Source organism: Schistocerca cancellata, chromosome 5 (genome assembly GCF_023864275.1).
Source record: "Schistocerca cancellata isolate TAMUIC-IGC-003103 chromosome 5, iqSchCanc2.1, whole genome shotgun sequence".
NCBI classification, from domain to species: domain Eukaryota; kingdom Metazoa; phylum Arthropoda; class Insecta; order Orthoptera; family Acrididae; genus Schistocerca; species Schistocerca cancellata.
Window position 1 is genome coordinate 621,313,000 of NC_064630.1, and position 22,297 is coordinate 621,335,296.

The 22,297-nt window shown below is 37.8% G+C and overlaps 1 protein-coding gene across 2 annotated transcripts in view; it reads left to right on the forward strand.

Annotated features, from left to right (window-relative positions):
• The first annotated feature begins 2,076 nt into the window (after positions 1 to 2,076).
• Positions 2,077 to 22,297, forward strand: part of LOC126187716 (saccharopine dehydrogenase-like oxidoreductase) — a 118,424-nt gene continuing 98,203 nt past the window's right edge. The window contains exon 1 of one of the 2 annotated variants that reach the window (XM_049928959.1): positions 2,077 to 2,208. In XM_049928959.1, coding sequence (XP_049784916.1) covers positions 2,205 to 2,208 — 4 coding nt within the window. In that variant the 5' untranslated portion in view covers positions 2,077 to 2,204. The remainder of the gene's footprint in view (positions 2,209 to 22,297) is intronic. The other variant, XM_049928960.1, reaches the window with a different exon arrangement.

Consider the following 22,297-nt stretch of genomic DNA (forward strand, 5'->3'; position numbering starts at 1 on the left):
TAATTTGCAAGAATGAAGTTGATAGATTCTCAGTTACGAAGTAAGGAAAGGCAGCAATAGCTTCCAAAATTGCATTGCAATTGTGAATTTAGTATACTTCTTTACTTCTTCTGCTAGAACAGCTACCACCATATTTTATGTGTTCATCCCTTATTTAGCCTAAATATACCACTGTCCCATCAAAATACATACAGGATACCCATTGACCCATTTTTCATTAACTGCCCCGTGTATTTTGAAATAGTGTGATTATAATTTATGTGTAGCATAACTAAATAAAGAGCAAATATGGTCATACTCAAAGAATAAAGAAAATACACTCTTTGATTAAACCAAACTGAATGAGGTCTATTATCTTCACATTCCTTACATCTCAAGATAACTGCTGTAAGAATTTGCAGCTCATTGCTGTGTTTGTGCTAGCTTTAGTTGCATTAATGTTACTGCAGAGAGAGTGTTCTCAGTTACAGATTTCTGAATTGATGAAAAGAAGAAGTTTAGTGTTGAAGGCAATAAGGAAATAGTTATAACTAACATTCATTTTCCAGATTCGTCATACGTTGATTTTTATAAAATTCCGTTTGAAAACATCAAACTCCTGCAAAATATAACAAAAAATATTTCACAGGAATTACCCACAGCGAAACTTCCAGGCCAGTTGAGATTGAAAAATGAATAATCTACACAAATAATAATTCTCTACACTAGTTATAGGCCTTGTGACATTGTTTCCGCATTTGAGAACAATAAAACAATAAAATATTTACTCAGTTAGTAACGAAAGGGTTTTTGATAGTTCTTTTAGTATATTTGTACGTTGCTCTATGTAGTTGTGGCGTAAACCAAGTAGTTTAACACATATATGCTACATAGTTACAATTTTAACGAAAGTTTTCACCAATGTCGATTCATTTCATCTTCTAATCTGGGTCACATATTTATATTTTAGAACTCTGGTCTTCCCGTCTTATAAGGATATAGACGTCTATATGTACTTTCGGTGATCAATGACCACTGTCTCACCCCCTGGTGTCTCCCTTTCCCTCCACTCCCAACCAGTTGCCGCGCCTTTACCGTTGTGTCCCTCCCTCTCTCCATCTCCACACCCTCCATCTCCTTTCCCAACACAACTTCCACCGTCTACCCGTCCCGGATGATGAGCTTCGCCCTGACATCTACCCTTCCTACCAACTCTAACCCCCTATTCCTGCCTCCGCCTCAGGGCTCCCTCTCCCCCCCTCCCACCTTCTGAGCGGATTTCCCCTCCTACTCCCCCTCCATCTCTTGTGCCTTCTTTCAGTTTCTCTGCGCTCCCTCCTGCCCTGTCTTCCCTTTTCCTCTCCTGCCCCATGTGTCTCCTGCCTCTTCGTGAACCCACGGTTGCCCCTCCTCTCTTCATCCCGCCGCTTCCCCAGCTGCCCCATGCTCTCCCCTCCTTTTCCATCCTCTCTGACCTTTCCCTCAGCAGGTTCCACCTGGAAGTTTTATTCTTCGTCGTGTGTGCTCCAAGTGGGTTTTTAGTGTGTTGTTTCGGAGTGTTTTTAATACTATGGCCAACTTTTAACCTGTGCATGCGCATCCAGTGTCTTCTCTGTGTTTTACGAATCGTCAACTGTGTTTTTTTAACTTTCTGGTGACTTTTTTAACTGTCCCCAATGAACGTCTACGTGTCAGTGTATTTTTACCTCCATTTTCTCCCCTTACTCTGTTTTATGTTCCCCTTTTTTATCTCCTTATGTATGTATTATTTTATTCTTTTTTAGTTGTCGTATCACTCGGCTGAAGAGCGGCGGATTGTGCTGCTGACAGCCCTCCCCTGCTCATATGGGGTAGGGGAATGAAATCACAATAAAGAAAAAAAAAATGACCACTGTTAGTATCTCCCGAGGCGAAGATTGACTGAAGTCCACACATACATCTATGTCTATGGTCGAAGAGCAGATAACAATGTAGAAGCTCTGGAGAGGATGTGTTTTGCTCTATGTTCCAAGGTTTTGCTGTGTCAGCGTCATTGAAGTCTGGTCACCGCGTAAATTTGAAACTCCCACTTGACCTTGTATTTTTGTATTTGTTTGATAAACCGGTTTGATTAAAGTTCAGGTACGATGTCGGATAATGATAGGCAGGATCAGTAGTAAGCGAAAGTCAGCAGGTGCCAGGCGAACACATATTCCACCGAATTCCGCTGAAGCAAGCTTCATAAAATGTGTTTGTATTCATATTTGTACATTCATTTTTTCCTCAGAAGCCTATCTTGAAACCGACGACGCGTGAAAATGTTTTATTACTAGTGATATTAATATCACACACTGTTAAACCTGTGGTTATCAGTTTTTGGCAGTTTCGTTGTTTTATTAAGTTATTAGAATGAAGGTCTTCATTCTATGTTAATTACATTAAATGCGTAACAGAAGTAAAGGACGTTAGCGCGTGCCTGTCAGTTTTTGTAAGGTTTGTTTGTTTGCGGTGTTGGCAGCAACTTTAATTAACAATCAATGAATTAGTGATTTCAGTGAATTAGTCATTGACGTTGCAATAGCTTTCGAGAAGCGGCCTGTCTTCTTCAAGAACACCCATCCCATGGTTGAATTGCAGATAAACTTTTAATTTCTTTAGACTTTCTGTATAAATAATCGTCAGGCTTATTTCAAACAGTCAATCCAAATTTTAGAGAATGGAGCCAAGGTTTCAGTATTCGGTTCATCTGTCAGAATAAATCAATTTTACTTTATGGTTAAACCAACTTTCGTTCTTAAGCAACTGCAAGATGTAGTTCAGTTTGACAGCTAAGAATTTTTAAATTACTACTGGTACCTGTGGATGTGTGTGTCCACAAACCTGGACATGTTTTGCCGATAGTATTTTGAGAACCTAGTCAAATATTCATTTTCAGGAATGAGCCACTGTACTTAATATTCTACTTTGCTAGAAAAATCTTCCCAGTTAAGTCATGCAAGTGTCATCTGCAAATTGACAGATATTTGTTTCAGCTATGAGCAGAGCAGTGTGTATTTTCTATAAGTGACATCCAGTAGGACTATTTTCGGTAATTATTAGGTTAGCTTCATCTCATTTGCAAGACAAAATACACGCCCTTTTCAAGAAATTTCTTTGAGTGGCTAAGTGAAACATTCCTTTATTTTTGACAAAACACTGTCGTTAAGGCTCCACAGCTCCCGCACTACATCGATTTGGTGCAGAGGACCTGCATGAAGTGTATAGTTAGTTATTACCACATTATTTTATGGAGGCACTTTGGAATGAGTTTCTGGTGCAGGGGAGGGTGCCGACAGTAGCTGATGCAGTAATACTCAAAAAAGGTGATAACATACCTACCAATGTGCCCTATGAATACTGTGTGAAAAAATCCAAGAACTGCTTCTTTCTGCATAGGTACTTACCCATACAGAGCTGACTGGACCGAATTGTATTCAATACAGCTTATGGAAGAAGAGCTCCATTGTGAATGCAATAAATTCAACATTAGAACTACTCAAGAGTGCAATGTCTTGCTACACTGTAGAAGTGATGACTGATGTCCAGCGAGCTATTGATCATTTGTGGTGGCCCTCTTTTTTTTGCCAAGATCAGGGAGTTAAAGAAATCCAAGGTATCTATATTTGAGTCTGCTAGATTACTGCAAAAAACTGGAACGTATTATGGATAACCTAAGCAGTAGTATGAGGAAACATCATAGAGGGGTGCCTCCAGGTATCCATCTGTGAGCCTACCTTTGGGACACCTTGATGGACCATCCCCTCACCTCACTTGAATTGCCGAAAGCAAGTCAAGAAGTTACTTGAGTTGTTGCACCTGCACATGCCCTGCTAATCATTGTTATTTTATTTATTTATTCATCCATAGACCAATTGGCATAATAGTATCAGACATGTCAGAAATAATATATACATATAAAGCATTTACAAAACAGGACAGGATAAGGAGCAGAAAGAGCAGGAAATCAGTCATGGTGTAATCAAAGGAACCATCCCAGCATTCACCTTTGTGATAAGGGGAAACCATGGAAAACCCAAGACAGGATGGCCAGATGGGGAACAAATGCCAGTCCTTTAGAATGTGAGTCCAATACATTAAGACTGGAGTAGTCATTTTGCTCACGATGTGATTGGAACGGGAATAACAAAATACATTGTCTTGATTGTGAGTGCAACATGGAAAAAAAATTGAAAATAATATTTCAAGGAATTCCAAAGCACAGTTGGAAAAAGAAACATAATGAAGTTTTAGTCCTGGTGCAGAACTAATGTAGGTGCAACAAGCTGCAAATGGGACTAAATAAAACAATTTACATATTACTGAAGGGCAGATTGCCTAGACATGGAATTCAACTACTAGACTAAACAAACTGTCAGTCAAAACACTGCAGGTTTATAAATATCTTAGTCTCCATTTGGATGAGGATATGACTTTTAAAGACTGCATGAAACCGGTGTCCAAATGAGCAACAGTAATTGTGTGCAAGATTACTAGTACTGCTGCCACAATTCAGATCAGACATTTTTAGAAAATATACTGATAGCTGTAATTTCATTTGCAGCCAATGTCTGGGTGCACAAAGTGAGGTGAAGAGAGATGGTAAAAATCTTGAAAAGAATGCGGAGTGCATACAGGACACTAGAAATAGAGTTCCAATTAGTAATCCTGGAAATAAATGCCGTAGATCTGCAGATTCAAAGGAGAGGGTCTACTTGTTTGGCTACCCAGGGGAAAGAGAGAAAAAGTGTGGACAATAACTACAGAACAGATGCAGTACTGATATGGCAGACAAAGAATGGCAACATTCTTTGTCTACTATACATTTATTAGTGACAAGGTGCATTTATGTTTGCAAAATTTAAAAGAATGGAGTAGCTGAAGCACTTAGTTCCCACAAAAAGTCTTGTCCACCTCATCTCTGGGCATCAACACTGGTATCTATGCACCTTTAAGTGTAAAGATGATGACAGCTGTGCATGTGGTGACAGGGAGGGCCCCTCCTCCCCACCCCCCCACCCCCACCTCCCTCTTGCATTTTTCAATATGGCACAGATATAGGCATTAGTCTTCACTGGTCAATTTGTTACCACAACCAGATTTTCTGCTTTCAAATACATTGGCTTTGTGAACTCTCAACCAGACTATTACCGTCGAACTTAACCTAGACCTCAGGCTGCTCTACAGATCAGTTTGTCACCACAACCAAATTTCAGACTGGAATGGGGTTCCAATATGTACAAGGTTTGTGAGAAAAGTAATGAGACTGACAACATTATGAGTGATATGGCAATGCTGTGTTATTCCACTTGTGTAGACCAGAGAGTTCATCCCTTCAAGATGCTCAGTCTGAGTTTCAGCTCTTAAAGCCATCACATGATTTTTGAAACTGCCATCAGTGAAGCTGTGTTTTTGTTGAGCATTATGAAATTGGAATAGTGGACCTTAGAGTAATGTTATGGCAAGTTTTGTGTTAAACTGGGGGAATTCACTAGTGCAACTTTTCGAAAGTTGAAACAGGGCTATGTGGAACATTCCTTATCAAAAACACAAGTTTTTTACTGGCACAAATCATTTTTTCAAGGCTGAGAACATGTTGAAGATTAACCTGACTCAGAGAGACCTTCGACTTCAGAAATTGATGAAAACATTGAATGTATGCATGCTCTTCTAAGATTGGACTGACATTTAAATATAAGGATGATGGGTGACCTGTTGAACTTAAACACTTGTTCTGCACGTCAAATTTTTACCAAACTTTCACCCATGCAAAATGTTTGCACCAAAATGGTGCACACAACTGAGCTGAAGGAAAATCGATGAAACGTGTGCATTGATCTTCTTGAGAGGATTGCCAATGACCAAGAATGGTTCATTCATGTAAGCTAGGTGGTGAATCCTGGATTTTTAAGTACAAATCTTCTCGACCAGAAAAACCTTGAGTGAGTAAATCAAAGATCAAAACAATGATTATTTGCTTTTTTTGACAGTAGGGGGTGTCATGCATACAGAGTTTGTTCCTCCATGACAAACTGTCAACCAAGTGCTTTACAAAGATGTCCTTGAAATTCTCAGGAAAAGAGTGAATCAAGTGAAACTGGATATGCAGACAAGTGGATGCTCCATCATGAAAATACCTTATCACACGTGCCTACTTTCATCGTGGAATTTTTGACCTCAAAAGTCATTCCTGTTGTTCCAAATTCCCGTATTCACCAGATCTGAGTCTTTGTGACTTTTTTCTTTTCCCCAAATTGAAAAATGTCTTAAAAGGACATAATTTTGCGATTCTGGAGAACATTCAGAAGAGTGTGACTGACATGTTAAAGGCCCTACCATCACTGCTACCAAGACTGGGAACAATGTCTCCACCGGTGTATAGCTCCTGAAGGGAACTACTTTGAAGGGGGCAATATTGTTGCTTGGAAAAAAAAAAAAAAAAAAACTTTGGAAGAAAAAACAACAAATCTCATTACGTTTCTCACACCCCTCATAACTTTAACCCAACTGTGTTCATCAATTAGATTCAATGTTTCACTGAGTTGTTCTTTCTTCTTCTTACGGAGTATGTACATAGTGTCTAAATCCTCCTTTTATATGCGCTTATGTAAAACAAATTTGCTCTGCTTCCTGATGTGATTCCTGAGATTTTGAGCTGTTGCCTGCCTGTATGTTTTTAGGTGGGACATAATCATGATTCATGCTACCAATATGAGGCCCATGCAGAATTGATTTGATAGCTTCTTTCTATGTTAATACTGTTAGCAATAATTCCAATTTTTATGGCTGTTATTGCCCTGCATAGCATCATAGTCCTGACAACAAAAGATAGTAAAGTTTTATCCAGATTATTTCTGCAGAACAACTTTGACGCATATCGAATACTAAAGGTACCATCAAGGTACATTTTACAGAATCATTAGCTAAACCAATTAGGAGCTTTGCTTTCTGTTTTGGACAAAAGGCGGTAATGGTGTCACATGTCTATACGACTTTTGCTAGCTTACTCCTGGTTGGTTCCAATTAAAGAATAAATGTCAATCTTTGGCTTTCTTCTTGTTATTAAATTCACAAAGAGAATGATGGGTTGATCGGTGTTTGTAAGAAGCACAGCTCTCAGTACAGCTTATAAGTTACTTATAAGTTAAGGCAGTGCTACTTGTTTTCAGATACTTTCATTGTAGAAAAAGAAGGAAATGGTTGGGAGGGGTTCAAGGGGCTGGAGAGGTTAGACATGTCATTCAGAACACAGGGAGAGGAAGCCACATTATCTGAAACAGAAATGAGGCAAAGATGTAAGTGTACGTCTCTCTTGATGTTGCCTTGTCATAATAAGTTTTCAAAAACATTAAATCATTTCAAGCAGTAACTATTTTTGTAGCAACAGTTTTTTTGGTTGCTTGTGGCTCAAGATCTGTGGCCAGCATTGATCAGTGAAGTGCTGCACTGGGCAAGATGTTGGAACCTCAAAGTATTTGATTAGTCTGTTATACACAGGATAGCTCACTGGTTTTGTAAGGGACTGTCAAATTAACAAGGCACATGGAAAAATTAAGTAAACTGTTTATTATTTAAAAAGTAACCACCATAACTGTTAATACAATGACACTGTGAGACAAGATGCTCAATGCCTTCATGGAAAAATGTTTTCAGTTGCCTACTGAACCATTATTGTACCCAGGCATGCACCTCTTCATCTGAAGCAAACTGATGATCACAAATGTCTTTCTTCAGGGCTCTAATAATGTGGAAATTGCATGGGGAAAGGATATGTAAGGACTTGCCCCATATGTCGCCAAGGTTGTTTCGACAATGCTGCAGAAATTTTACTGGGAAGCCCTTATACATTCTCCATACAGTCCCAATCTCTCCTCACGCAATTTCCATATTTTTGGAGCCCTGAAGGAAAACTTTCATGGCTGTTGATTTGCTTTCGTTGAAGAGGCACAACCATTATTCAGTAGGCAACCACAAACATTTTTCCATGAAGGCATTGACTGTCTTATCTCACAGTGGGATAATTTGGTAATTAGTTTTGAAATAATAGATAGTTTAATTACTTTTTTCCATCGGTCTCATTTTCATTTGACTGCCCTTATACTATCAAAACTTTGTGCTTTTTAGAGGTCCATACAATTGAGAAGGTGAAGGCACAAATGATATTTTCATGAGAGCAACAATTTTCTTATTGTGGACAATGTTACAGCTTCCCAAATTGTTGCCTAATGCTAGGCAGAAACATAAAATTAAACTGTCTTGTACTTTTGTGACAGAAGTATAGTGTCTTAATTATTTGATTCATCATTAAGCTTGTTTCGTTGTTGTATTGTGATGATTGTCTTTGGCTGCCTGTATTTAGAGGATTAAGGACAGTTGATTCTTGGTTCAGATTAGACACACTTTTCCTACTGATTCCTTCTCTTTGCTTATTTTATTTTTTGCTGTATACAAGAGATAATTTTCCTGTTAAGACACTATTCTTGCCCATGTTATCTGAAAGTCAAACCTCTGACGAGCAGCAATATAGGTGTTATTTAAGTCAAGTAAGGTTTAGAAATGACTGCTAACCAAATTTTTGCCGACATTAATAAATGCTTTAAAGCTAATTCACTGTCATCCACTTTGAAAAGACCCACCATATGCATTTCAGAATCTGTAAGATTTTGCCTTCCAGTATCTGTATGACATATGAAGAGATACAGACTGAAGAGGTTGACAGTGTAGAATTTTCAAAATTTTTAGGTGTGTCCATTGATGAGAGGTTAAACTGGAAGCAACACATTGATGGTCTGCTGAAACGTCTGAGTTCAGCTACGTATGCTATTAGGGTTATTGCAAATTTTGGTGATAAGAATCTCAGTAAATTAGCTTACTATGCCTACTTTCATTCACTGCTTTCGTATGGCATCATATTTTGGGGTAATTCATCGTTGAGTAGAAAAGTATTCATTGCTCAAAAACGTGTAATCAGAATAATTGCTGGAGTCCACCCACGGTCATCCTGCAGAAATCTATTTAAGGATCTAGGGATCCTCACAGTAACCTCACAGTATATATATTCACTTATGAAATTTGTTGTTAATAATCCAACCCAGTTCAAAAGTAATAGCAGTGTGCGTAGCTATAACACCAGGAGAAAGGATGATCTTCACTATTCAGGGTTAAATCTGGCTTTGGCACAGAAAGGGGTAAATTATGCTGCCACAAAAGTCTTTGGTCACCTACCAAACAGCATCAAAAGCCTGACAGATAGTCAACTAACATTTCAAAATAAATTAAAGGAATTTCTAGATTACAACTCCTTCTACTCATTGGTTGAATTTTTAGATATAAATTAAGGGAAAAAAAACAACTTAAACATTAGTGACATGCAATATTTTGTGTAATGTAATATCTTGTACAGACATCTTTTATTAACCTGACACGTTCCACATCATTACGAAGTGTCGTATTCATGATCTATGGAACAAGTATTAATCTAATCTGGGATTACAACTCGATAATAAATTCAGTTAGGAAGGGTATACTACAGAAGGACTTTCCCACATGTTACCAAGGTTGTTTCGACTATGGTGTAGAAATTTTTCTGGGAAGCCCTTACACATTCTCCATACAATCGCAATATCACACCGTCTTTACAATTTGCACTTCTATCACAGCATGAACTACATTATTAGTGACACAATCAAAAACACATCTGATTATGCCAGAGACATGCCCACCACTACTTACATTCTGTGGTATCAGCTACTTATATAAAAAGAGGCTGTGTTAGAAGAGGATGTCCCATTACAATATCCCCCTCACAGTGTGTTTACAATACTACTATAAGGTTTGCCAAACAGTGTACAAACTGATGCTCAGGATAGAATATAGATATATAGAAATATCTGATACATAACATATTACAGAAAACTTAAGAAAAATATCTATACATATATCAGGATATGGTATTCAGATTTTCAGATCTGTGGAACATACTGTCACTAGACAAATAATATAAGGTCAAATCTACAACATTACACCACTAAACTATAGAAATAAATACATAGACAATGTAAATTACTAGAATTATTAAAATTATAAATTGGAAGTTAACAACCATACAATCAAACCTTCAAAATCTTCAAAACAGAAGAGAAAAATTTCAGAGCTTTAAAGTGTACGACAAGTGAGTCGAATCGAAAAACTCACAACGGCGGCTGCAGACGAGCAAAAACATCCTCAGTCATGACTAGGAATCAATCTAGTCACATAAACCTTAGTATTTAAGGATATGTTGACTTGTGAAAGAACAAAATAATGGAAAAATATTAGGCCCTAAGTTTACGATGCGGGGATTGACCGATGAATCCAAACCACACCGAGTACAAACTATCAAAAAATCTTTGAGGGAGAGAGAGAGAGAGAGAGAGAGAGAGAGAGAGAGAGAGAGAGAGAGAGAGAGAGTCGCGATGATCAGAGAATGGTGACACATTGTAGTAGCTTGAGAACCAAAATCAGAGTACAAAAGCAGACATATATACATCATGTTATATTGTTTTTACTAGTAGATCTCTTCCATACAAACTAACCTAAGTACACAAAAACCTAGAAGATTCATTTACAATTGATAAAAAATAAAATACATAGTGATTTAAAGTTACATAATGCACTGGAAAGTCAATCCCCATTCTTCAAAAAAATATGCTTTTGTGCTGAATAACACTTTCTTTAGCAGTTGTGGCTAACAATTCACAAATATCAGTCACAACACAGATCCAGTTGACAGACGCTCGAGTACATTACCCAGTACCCACGATCTCCCAAAAGTTGACTGGTCAAGCAGGGTACAGCCATACAGCAGTGTGGGGAGTGGATCTGCCACATCTTTCAGTTTCCTCTTTAGAGTTCTCATCACACACTCCAACAGATAGGTAACTTCCTGTCTAGCAATCGCATCAAATCCTGAAACATGGTTTTGTGTACTAAATATGCTGTTCAATACCTTCTTCACATCACACGAGATATGTTCCCCTCAGTAATTTTTCAAAGTCAATTATATGGGATTAATGTCAGATGAAATTAAAAAGTGTTCACATATGAAACATTAATAAACAGAGTTAAATACAATGAAAAGAATGGACTAATAAGGTAATTCAGACAGATATGCTTAGATACTATTCCTAATCTTTGCAGTACAAATTATGCACATTGTTCCAGTTCAAAATTGCAAAAAGATCTGATTTAGTCTCATGGCAGATATGTATCAAATTCTAAATAAAAAATCTAATACAGCACATAATTATATATTGTATCATAGATTTTAACTCAGTCAGTAGGTAAAATAGATCTTTAAAAATCACATCATCTTACATTCTCAATTCCAGGCAAACAAGACACAATTACATAATTTTATGGATCTGCAAATAGATTTACAGTCAGTCAATGGATAAGTTAGAACTCTGGAAATACATCATCTTACATACTACATTCATGGCAAACAAAACACAATTATATAGTCTTAAAAATCTTCAAACATAGTGAATATTTTCTTCTAGACTAGGTATGATTATGCATTCACGTTCACAGGTCTTGTCCTCTATACTGTGAATGTTAACAGTACTTGACATTTTACATTCTTGCTTTGCTTATCTGTAGCTCGTCTTATCTTTACATCTACAACGGGCATTTTCACAAAATTTTTACTATATTTAATCTTGTCTCTAAATTGTTCAAATATAACACAAATTAGGCTGCCTGTATCAATAAAACAGTTCCCTTACCACTGATCAACCTTAATCTTAATGTAAGGACATCCAAAATCTGAATCATCATCTATGTTATTGGACACTTCATGTAAGAGATAAATTTCATCAAATTCTACATCCACACTGTTTTTGCAGGGTTTTATCAACATCACTATCATCATATCATTACTTTGGTTACACATGTTGACAGGTAAAGATTTAACACAATGAATGAATACCATAGCGTAACTAACATCTCTTATTATGGAAGGAACACAAAATATACACTCCTGGAAATTGAAATAAGAACACCGTGAATTCATTGTCCCAGGAAGGGGAAACTTTATTGACACATTCCTGGGGTCAGATACATCACATGATCACACTGACAGAACCACAGGCACATAGACACAGGCAACAGAGCATGCACAATGTCGGCACTAGTACAGTGTATATCCACCTTTTGCAGCAATGCAGGCTGCTATTCTCCCATGGAGACGATCGTAGAGATGCTGGATGTAGTCCTGTGGAACGGCTTGCCATGCCATTTCCACCTGGCGCCTCAGTTGGACCAGCGTTCGTGCTGGATGTGCAGACCGCGTGAGACGACGCTTCATCCAGTCCCAAACATGTTCAATGGGGGACAGATCCGGAGATCTTGCTGGCCAGGGTAGTTGACTTACACCTTCTAGAGCATGTTGGGTGGCACGGGATACATGCGGACGTGCATTTTCCTGTTGGAACAGCAAGTTCCCTTGCCGGTCTAGGAATGGTAGAACGATGGGTTCGATGACGGTTTGGATGTACCGTGCACTATTCAGTGTCCCCTCGACGATCACCAGTGGTGTACGGCCAGTGTAGGAGATCGCTCCCCACACCATGATGCCGGGTGTTGGCCCTGTGTGCCTCGGTCGTATGCAGTCCTGATTGTGGCGCTCACCTGCACGGCACCAAACACGCATACGACCATCATTGGCACCAAGGCAGAAGCGACTCTCATCGCTGAAGACGACACGTCTCCATTCGTCCCTCCATTTACGCCTGTCGCGACACCACTGGAGGCGGGCTGCACGATGTTGGGGCGTGAGCGGAAGACGGCCTAACGGTGTGCGGGACCGTAGCCCAGCTTCATGGAGACGGTTGCGAATGGTCCTCGCCGATACCCCAGGAGCAACAGTGTCCCTAATTTGCTGGGAAATGGCGGTGCGGTCCCCTAAGGCACTGCGTAGGATCCTACGGTCTTGGCGTGCATCCGTGCGTCGCTGCGGTCCGGTCCCAGGTCGACGGGCATGTGCACCTTCCGCCGACCACTGGCAACAACATCGATGTACTGTGGAGACCTCACGCCCCACGTGTTGAGCAATTCGGCGGTACGTCCACCCGGCCTCCTGCATGCCCACTATACGCCCTCGCTCAAAGTCCGTCACCTGCACATACGGTTCACGTCCCCGCTGTCGCGGCATGCTACCAGTGTTAAAGACTGCGATGGAGCTACGTATGCCACGGCAAACTGGCTGACACTGACGGCGGCGGTGCACAAATGCTGCGTAGCTAGCGCCATTCGACAGCCAACACCGCGGTTCCTGGTGTGTCCGCTGTGCCGTGCGTGTGATCATTGCTTGTACAGCCCTCTCGCAGTGTCCGGAGCAAGTATGGTGGGTCTGACACACCGGTGTCAATGTGTTCTTTTTTCCATTTCCAGGAGTGTATTACTGTTAAAATTACATTTCCTACTTAGCCCTTTCACTTCATTCCACTAATTTGGGTACAAATTTTCACTAACCACAGCTAACATATTCCAGAATGCACATTTACATATGTTGTCATCAATCTGGTCCCAAACAAACTTCCAAAAAGTTTTCATCTTTATTCTGTAGGTATACAGACAACTCACCTTTACTGTTCAGACCATTACTCTGCATGATGATGATGACCATCTACATTTATTTGCAATAAACTACCAGTCTCAGACATACCGACCTCAGTCAGTTCACAGCTCTCATTCACATCTACATAAAAAATACCACCTAATTCAGATCCAATACAGTCATCACCTGTTTTGCATACATCAAAAACACTGTTTTCTGATCAAGAGAAGAAATCATTAGTACACACTACATCAAAATTCTCATTACTCTCACATTCTGGTTTGTGGTTAGTATCTACATCACTATGATTAAACATTGTATTCCAAAACTTTTGATCGAAACATAGATGAGAAATCTGATGTTCTTTCTGTTCAACGTCAGATACCTGTGCTACTTTATTAATACTCTTATTATTGTCTAATTGTAAGTGTAAATTGTGGGTCCTGTATTTGTTGTGTTTCCTCGCTCCAAAACTGTGGACCTTCATTGAGACTGCCGTTTCCTGAACAGTTACCTCTATGATTGATTTTCCTGTTAAATTGCCCATAGTTATCCCCATTGTTCCTATTCTGCTGATGTTCAAAATTTCTGCCTCTCTTACCATTTTGTCCCTCATAAAAATTACCATTATTTTTGTTTCTGTTGTTATTACCATTGTGATCTCTATCATTTCGATTATCATGGTACAGGCTTCTTTCTACTGCCCTATCCAGCCTGTCAACATATTGTAACAATTGTTAAAGGCAATCGTCAGGTCTGTATACTAAATACCACTGCAGTCTCTCTGGCAATCTCCTTTTGAGTGCGTCAATCAGTCATTTCATCAAAAGGTTTGTCAAGGTGTGTTAATTTCTTAAGATGATTCTTACAGAACTTTTTTAGGGTACCATCTGTATTCCTCTAATTTGGACCATTCAGAAATTCACTTTTAATTCTCTCTTGTTCAGCTTCTGACCAAAATGTATTTAAAAAAACTTTTTTCAAAAGTTTGGTATGTCTACCACTGACTTAAATTTATATTTACCAAAGACAGAGCCTCACCTTCAAGACATATTTTAACAGATTTAAACTTTTGGTCATCACTCATGCCTGAGACACAATTATCTCTACAGTAGTGAAGAAAATCCACTGGATGTAAATTGTTGATGGAAAACTTTTGATAAGAGTGTTGAATCTTGCAATACCATTGTTTACATTAGTAAGCATACTGTTTTAAACATTTAATATTTTTTGATCTAAACTACTAAAGTTCTGTTCCATTTTTTCTGCTATGGCTTTCTGTTTAACTCTGACGTCATCAACATTCTTCATTTGTTGTGCAGGCTAGGCCACAAACTCATTTTCAAAACAAAAAATTTATTTTCTAATATATTGACTTTTTCATTCACATTTTTTAATCCATTTGACAACTCATTTTTTAGCACCAAAATCTGATTACTAAGTTGGTCTATTTAATATTGTACCCTGTCCGTTTTATCATTGTTTTCAGTTCGTATTTCCGCTAACTGATCATTAACTGCACTAAATTTGCTGTTGTTATCGGTTTTTATTTCTGTTAACTGATCATTAACTGCACAGAATTTTACCAAAATCAACTGCATAACACCAGATTTAACTGTTTCTTTGCTGACTACACTTTCACTTGATTCAAACATGTATAGCCTATGTCCTACAGTTTTCACTTCATCACTACTACCCTTATCTCTATTCATTTTCCTAGCATTCACAAGAGTCCACAAAAAAATTTAATTTCACAAATATTTTGTACTTTTCTTTTTTCTTATTGATGTCCCTTGCCATACTTGTGAAGTCCCGTTTCAATTCATTCGGTCCGTCATTATCGATATCTCGTCACTGTTGATCTGACTTTGTTGGGCAGCTCTCAGCTCTTCTCTCATCACGTGATTGAAGTTCTTTTACATAAAAACTGCAGATACACAAATAATTGTCCTTCCTTCTTCTCCAACAGACAAAACTTCATTATCAATCAACAGATCCTGGAAGATGCCCACCTTTGTAATCTTACACTCCCACACATCACCATTAAATTTCTCTTAGTCTCTTCATTATTTTCAAAACCTTCAAGAGGTGTAAATTATACAAAAGAAAAAACTTTTTACTTATCTTCATTTTTTCTTCTTGTTGATGGCAACACCTAGGGGTACATTCTTGTGGCTGAAATTTTGATTTTTAACATTGTGGGTTCCTGATGACTATATAACTGATGAAGATTTGGCTGTATTATTCTTGAATTTTATTGTTTGTCAAATTTTTGAATATCACACTGTCTTTACAATTTGCACTTCTATCACAACACAAATTACATTATTAGTGACACAGTCAAAAACATATCTGATTCCATCCGAGACATGCCCACCACTACCTACATTCTGTGGCACTCACAATATTCCACAGAGTTTACAAAGCAAAAGAGTTTGCAAACTTTCTTAACAAAAGTAGAATCTTTACCATATTATATCTATCTTATAAATGAATCCAGAAATAAATTTAATAATTCACGTTAGATTGTGCAATTAATAATATGAATTTTAAGTGTGCCAGATATTCCATAATTTCAAATATTTCTAAAAGAAGAATAATTCCAACTTTACACACAGGGTGTAACAAATTAATTTCTTTTTATACCTTTTAGCCTGAAATATAATACATCGTATACAAAATCAAATGAAATTCTTTCAGTGAAACAGCCGTGAATGTTCACCTATCATATTTGAGATTAATCCTAGTATTGGCTACTTCTATAAAATAATAGTTATGCTAGAAGATGGTGTCCTGTTACACCTGCCTGATTAATGGACCTAACATGCCATGCTCAAATCCGTAGAAAGCTGGCCTTATTTCTCCTGATGACTACATCCTCCTGAGTAGTCCCTACTCAGTGATCTGAATGGGGGACATATTTTACTTCTGGAATATGTTACCCAAGAGGAATTATCATCATTTGACCGTACAGTAGAACTGCATGTCTTTCAGAAAAATTACGGGTGTAGTTTCCCCTTGTAGACAGCAAAGCCTTAAAAAAAAAAAAAAAAAACCAACCCTTGCATACTTTTCTTACTTTCATTCTATTTTGTCATATGGGGTCATATTCTGGGGCAACTTGTCAAACTGAGCGAAAGCACATAATAAGGCTCATGTGTGATTTAAATTCAAAAACATCATGTAGAAACCTGTTGAGGGGAAAGGGTATTCTAACCACTGCTTCTCAGTATATTTATTCCTTAGTGACACTTGTTGCAAATAATCAACCAATCAATGCTAGGAATAACAACAATCTACATAAAGACCTAGAATCGCCTACCTTGGTCTGATAAGAGGACCAATATTCAGGAAAAAGCATTTTCAATATATTGCAAGCAACCATTAAAAACTTTGTTTCAGATAAATCACTGTTTAAATAGAGTTTGAAAGACTTTTTGATAGGCAAACTCCTTCTACTCTGTAGATGAATGTATTAACAGTGGCTGTTAGACTAGCTTAAGTAAAAATGTCTGTTAGATTTCAGTTTTGTTAGCACTTGGTCATAACAGTTTTTGTGTGTGATAAATACATTAAATTTATTAAAACTGCATAACTATGTTTCATTCTGACTATTAATTCTGTAAATATTAGCAGTTCCAGTTTGTCAAAATATGTGAACATATTACTGTAATCTCCTAACAAATGATCAGGGAAGTCAGTATTATATGCAAATGTTATATGTTTATGTTATACCTTCTGACATGTTCAATGCCACAAGAATCATCTCATTTATGGGTCTATGGAACAAAAGCTGAATCTAATCTAAATCTAATCATCTAACTTCTTCCCCATGAAATATTGTGCAGTCCTTTCAGCAGAGCTACCTTACGCTACCTTTGTGGTTCTACCAGACTTCCCACACTGTCTTGCACTAAAATGGCCCTGAACCTTGATAAATTTTCAAGAATGAGATGCTTCATAGCATTACATCTTTTGATGAAAATACTTGACTGAAAACCCAAAAACTGTATATTAGACTGTTCAGGAGATATGTAAATATAGTATTGGACCAAATGTAAGCCACACTTTTCCCCACAATCTGGCTGTGAAATATTGCATTGCAGCTTATCTGCATGACCCTACAGTTTCAAATGGCACAACAGTATCACCAGTGTTTGCATATCATATATGAGGTTACAATGTAATCATTTTTGATTGCTGACATTTCATGTAGATATTAATTGCAAGAAAAATCCAGACACATTCATAGGATCTATAGACCTGGAAAAAATTTTATTCTGTACTTTGAAGAAGCAATTGGTAGCCCACATGCAGGATTGAACAACAGTAACATACAAGAACTAATTGGAAAATTGCTACTGAGTCTGGGTCTCAGCAATTGCAGGATATGTTAAGAATGTAGCTTTCTTCAACCCTCTTTGTACTGAAAGTAACACACACAGCCTACTAAATTTTTTACACTCTAACCAGATATCAATGTAAGTGATGTCTGAAACATGGTTGCTGCTGAATGTACCTTTCTGTTTCCTGAGTTTAATGTAATTGAAGTTGACAGACATGACTGAAGTGGGGGAAGGCAGGTCTCATAAGAAAAGGAATCTCAAATAAAACTAAAGGGCAGAGATACCCTTAAAGTTGCTGCAGCTGCTTTGTATACAAACAGGACTGAAATAAAAGTAATGTCAGTGTACATGTGGCAAAGGGATATCATAATGAAACAGCAACTAAGTATGTAGTTCAGTAGTGCATCTGAAGATATTATTATGTGATTTTAATGCTCCTCAACATGCTCGGGTTCAGTGCAAGAAAACATAGTCAGGAAAACGATAGTTGAGACTGTTGATGAAAATAACTTAATTGTTTCAAATGATTGTTTGGTGAGGTGGATAACTTTACCAGACCAATGATTGAGCACTGTAGATTTATGTTTGCTCTCAATCAGACTTCACATGGGAGTTAGTCGCTGAAACCCTTGAACTGATCTCTGTGCGCCATTCTCAGATGTGATGCAGGGGCAATATAAGGTGTCATATGACCGGCCTACAACTGGACTGTTTGGAAAGCAGACCACTATGCTTTAGGAAAAGGTAAAACCTTTTTCAGAATGTTCAGAAACAAGAATTTTATTGCTTATATTGAAGAAGGTGAAACACTGTGCATCCCAGAATATAAATGCTTTGTTTGAAAAACTAAAATGTTATCAGTAAAGTTGTCTGTGGAATACAATAATGCATTCTGGAATAAAGGGGAGCACTAAAACTGTACAGAAAGCATCCTCTGGAAGAAAGTTCTAAAAACTTCAACAGACTGCAGGCAAAAGTAAAGTACCTACTCAAAAATAAGAAGAAAACTGCATGGATAAACAACTGTAAGAAAGACACAGCTAGCACAACCATCTGATAACAAAATAATTAAATACATGGAACCCGGAACAACAATAGTACAACAGTGCTTTCGAAGAAAATAGTGGATGACTTCTTGAGACATCTGACATCAGATTCAGTTGAAAAATACATTGAGTAGTTTCAACCTAATGAAACAACCTCTTATAAGTCAGTCACACTCCAGAGCTGTGTACAGAAAGTGCGGGAAAGGATGCTAAAACATAGACGTGGATGGTGGTATGAACACCACAACTTGTTCACCAAAACAAATTTCAGACAGAGCGTGAATGAAATACTTGTAAAATTAGTAATCAATAACCAGATAAATCTTACCACAACAAAAACATCATTGCTGTTTTTACTGACACAAATCGCATTTATGATGTCACCTTGTTGATGCAGGCTGCCAAAATGTGGTGGCAGACCATTCCTCGAACCTTCATCAGCAAACTTATCCACTTATTTTCACCTCAATCATTGGTAGTAAGAATTGGAAATGGTTAGGTGGGGATGAATATGATAACTGTTGTGTTACCCCTTCATCAGAAGGTGAAAAGTTGGGAAATATCCTAAACTTGAAGCTAGGATTTATTCCTTTTGTATATAATAAAAGGAAAGATATGATAATCTAATTAAATGGCGTTGAAATTGCACATGGGAATATCAGCTAGTGTCGCAGCTTTATGCTTGGAAGTGGCCTCTATCCAATGAAATATTTCACTGGCCTAGAGACTGCCAGAAGATTTTACTAAGAAATTTGTCACCATCTAGATACACATAATCCAAATGCAGTAGAAGCACTCTTAGTCTCTACACAAGATCGTCAGTGCAAGCAAGATGCTCATTTTACGGGACATGTTGAGCAGTATGGGGGTGGATTGTAAAGTGGTGAGAGACATCACATTAAAGAGAACGAGAAATTAAATCAGTGAATGACTGTGATGTTAGTAGTTAAAGCAGAGGGAGGAAGGCTGCCTCCTGTGTTGTTTTGACGTGTAAAACCTTGTCCAAGGAAAATTTTTCTAAGGTGTTTGTGATTTATTTCTAAGAAAAAGGCTGAATGACAACAGGATTATTTATGGACTGGCTAGCTACTGTTCGGAACTGTATACATGATGGACTGATCAGTAAGAGTTCTGTGCTAGTATTGGATGTCACTGAAGGTCACCTCACACCTAAAGTAAAGAATAAAGTTTCTGCATTGAAGATAAGACCTGGTCATTGTATGACTTCAAAGCTAAGATTACAGAATTCAACAGTTCACTAAAAAGTAATAATTCTGTTGGCTGTGATAGTGTTTCTAGCAGAATATTAAATTCTTGTTTGGACGACATAGAATCACAGTTAAGCGATCTTTATAATCAATCGCTGTCATGGAGCATATTTCATGACTGCCTTAAATGTGCTGTAGTAGCTCTAATTACAGATGTACGTCAATCCTTCTAGTCTTTTCAAAAGTGTTTGAGAAAGTTACATATCATAGAATACTCACTCATTTATGAGAAGAAATTGTTAATTGCATTTCAGTTTGGTTTTTGTTACAAATTCTCCACACAGAAAGCCATAAGATATCTCACTGATGTAGAGCTAGCAGAAGTAAACAAGAAGAATTATCCTGTTGATATATTCTGTGACCTTGCCAGAGCTTTTGATTGTATGGATTACAAAATTCTATTTAGTAGGTAAAATGTTATCCTATCTCTCTTGCATGGGGGATCATAACATATGAAGCACAGCAGGTATCAGTACTGGGTGCTCTCTTTTTTTTCTAACCTCCATAAATGAAGAAATGTGTAAAATTCTTTGGGGTCTAACTGGATTACAAGTTAAAATGGAGTCAACACATGGACAAACTAGTAAAAAAGCTCAGATCTCTGTATTATGCCCTTAGAAGCATTTCTCATTGTGTTAACCTAAAGATAAGAGTGTGGACTTAGTTTAAATATTTTCGTTCCTTGTTGTTCTATGGAATTATCTTCTGAGACAGTGCATCTAAAAAGAAATAAAGTGTTTATTAAGCAGAAGCTAACAGTAATAGTTTTGTGTAAAGTAGATAACTGTACATTTTGTAGAAGGATTTTTAAGGATCTTTGAATTCTTAAACTCACTTCCCAACACATTTACTCCTGAACTGTTTTTGTTCATGGTAATAAAAATCAGTTTCAGCTGGACTGTGATACACAATGCAAGACACAAAAATCATTTGCATGTAGACTTTACCCAGAATTGACAATGGAATTATGTGCTGTGATGGTTAGCATTCAACAAGTTCCATCTAACGTAAGGCAAGAACTTGAGAATTCCTAGCAATTGAAAATTCAAAACGTATCTCATTAGCCACTCTTACTTGTAGTTATCTGCATACCTGTATTCGGGTACTGGAAAGTCTTGTTAGCTACATTGCAAGTAGCAATGTTCATTATAAAGCTGTATGACAACAATAATAATAATGAAACTTCCTGGCAGATTAAAACTGTGTGCCAGACCGAGACTCGAACTCGGCACCTTTGCCTTTTGCGGGCAAGTGCTCTACCATCTGAGCTATCCAAGCATGACTCACGCCCTGTCCTCACAGCTTTACTTCCACCAGTACCTTGTCTCCTACTTTCCAAAGTAGACGGGACGTGAGTCAGGCTTGGGTAGCTCAGATGTCCTGAGTACGAGTCTCAGCCCGGCTCACAGTTTTAATCTGCCAGGAAGTTTCATATCAGTGCACACTCCACTGCAGAGTGAAAATCTCATTCTGGAAACATCCCCCAGGCTGTGGCTAAGCCATGTCTCCACAATATCCTTTCTTCCAGGAGTGCTAGTTCTGCAAGGTTTGTAGGAGAGCTTCTGTGAAGTTTGGTAAGTAGGAGATGAGGTACTGGCGGAAGTAAAGCTGTGACAACGGGTGTGAGTTGTGCTTGGGTAGCTCAGATGGTAGAGCACTTGCTCACAAGAGGCAAAGGTCCTGAGTTTGAGTCTGTGTCCAGCACACAGTTTTAATCTGCCAGGAAGTTTCATATCAGCGCACACTCCGCTGCAAAATGAAAATCTCATTCTGGAATAATAATAATAATGAGGGCAGCAGTTTTTTTCATAGTAGCTGTTTTCTTACTAATTTACTTGATTAAATTTATACGGCATAAATATGAATAGAATTAAGCATAATTTATTGTTAGTACACTATACAGACTGATGTGCTATGGTGTCTTTGTCTTATGTTAATGTGTACTTTGACTCATTCCACGTTCCTTAAGGTTATCCTTATTGATGGTATATATATAACACAATGATTGAATGAAAATATAAGACAGTGATTAGAAGGCTGTGCATT